The following is a 1692-nucleotide window of genomic DNA, read 5'->3' on the forward strand; positions in this document are numbered from 1 at the left end:
CTTTCATTTTACCAATGATTTGAATTGCAGGCCCAGAAGCTTGCTGCAGAAAATGAAAAACTTCAATACCGCATAATTCATCTTCTACGAGCACTGAAGGATAATGATCAGAAGTTAGAACAAGTAAGTCTTACTGATATTCTTTGCTTTTATAACTTTTATTTTATGGATTTATCATTAGAACCTTGTATGGAAAGTATGCACTGTTGTAATCGGAGTCTCCGAAATATTGTTTTGCAATTTTGTGGGGCATTCATTGATTTGGATGAACTGATGTATTTACAAATTATGAGTCAATTTTTTCTGTTGATTTCATTTTTGGAGAATATGTAGTTCGACATATTTTACTTTTATTTAGATGTTTTACATGCAAATTAAGAATTCTATCTGTTTATGAAAAAAAAAAAACAAAAGCATGGCAAATGAAAGGGTCTTCATAAAATTAGTATGAAATAAAGCTAGCTTTACCCACGGGAAAAAATATTATAATAAAAAAATAGTAATGAAAAAAAAAGTAAATAAAACAAATAGCTAAATGGTGTTGAATGGTTCATATAAGCAGTAGTTTTTTGGCAATACCTTTTCATTATAATATATAAATTTGAAAGAATATAAGATATAGCATTGACATTTTAGAAAAATGTATCTGTGGATTAATATCAAGGTGGTTGGTCTAATAAAATGGATGTGGTGTTGAATGGTTTTGTATGCATAAGATAGGTATATAAATTTAAGCCAAAAGGTTACTAAGTAATGCTTCTGCTTGCATTAATGGTTACTGTGATGGCCTTCCCTGTTTCTGTTTACTTCATTTGAGGTCTTCCAATGATTATTTAAGATCATTTAATGAACGTGGGCTGAACATTCGAACTTGTTTTTTGCTCTGTTATATGTGAATGAAATTTGAGTTATACTGTTAGTATTGAATGCGGCTCACGGAACATGGCTAAACCGGCTATTGTCATTTCCTGATCTCAGGTTTCAGCACGAGAACAATTGGAAAGCTTAAAATTGCAGGGTTCTTGAAATTTATTGGCCAACATAAGTTTATTTTATTTTATTTTATCATTGGAAAGCCAAACAATTTATTGAAGTTTATCATTATCATTAAGTATTGCATATTCTACATCTGTTTGGCTTACTGGTTTTATAACTATAGCTTTCAGATCTTTGTCTTCCTGTTACAGCTTAATGAACTAAAATTTCTTAGAATTAGAGCTATATAAGATGGACATAGAAAATCTAGTCAGGATTGAACAATCTCTTTTCTTTTTCTTACAATTTCTTTCACCGTATTTCTATATCTTTTCTTTGTCTTCCTTTAATCATTTTGTTTCTTTACTCAACCAAGTGCCAAAATTGATGAATTTTGTTTGACGGCTTTTGTTTGTGATGCACCAAGAAGAAGTGTAGTGCACCTCATATTTCTTGATCTCTTTCCTCCAATCTCTTCGTCCTCACTTGTGTCCTAATCCAACCCTCATGATTTAAGCTGCTGAGTTCCTCATCTGTAGGATGCCTTGACATTTTAAATTTTAATTGGGGTCACCTCTTTCGTGAGTGTGCCTCCCTAAAGTGTATTTGCCTCGCCACATGCTCATGTCCCCCAACTCTTTTGAGTTTAGATTTTGGCTTTGATATAGAAATATAGAGATAAGAGACAGACATATTTTCTGGCTCAAGTTTTAGAAA

General features: G+C 31.9%; 1 protein-coding gene across 1 annotated transcript in view; it reads left to right on the forward strand.

Annotated features, from left to right (window-relative positions):
• The window catches only part of LOC107625423, a 3204-nt gene extending 1901 nt beyond the window's left edge, over window positions 1–1303 (forward strand). The window contains exons 4-5 of the mRNA XM_016328051.2: window positions 31–123; window positions 979–1303. Coding sequence (XP_016183537.1) covers window positions 31–123; window positions 979–1026 — 141 coding nt within the window. The 3' untranslated portion in view covers window positions 1027–1303. The remainder of the gene's footprint in view (window positions 1–30; window positions 124–978) is intronic.

This window comes from Arachis ipaensis, chromosome B02 (assembly GCF_000816755.2).
Source record: "Arachis ipaensis cultivar K30076 chromosome B02, Araip1.1, whole genome shotgun sequence".
Classification (NCBI taxonomy): domain Eukaryota; kingdom Viridiplantae; phylum Streptophyta; class Magnoliopsida; order Fabales; family Fabaceae; genus Arachis; species Arachis ipaensis.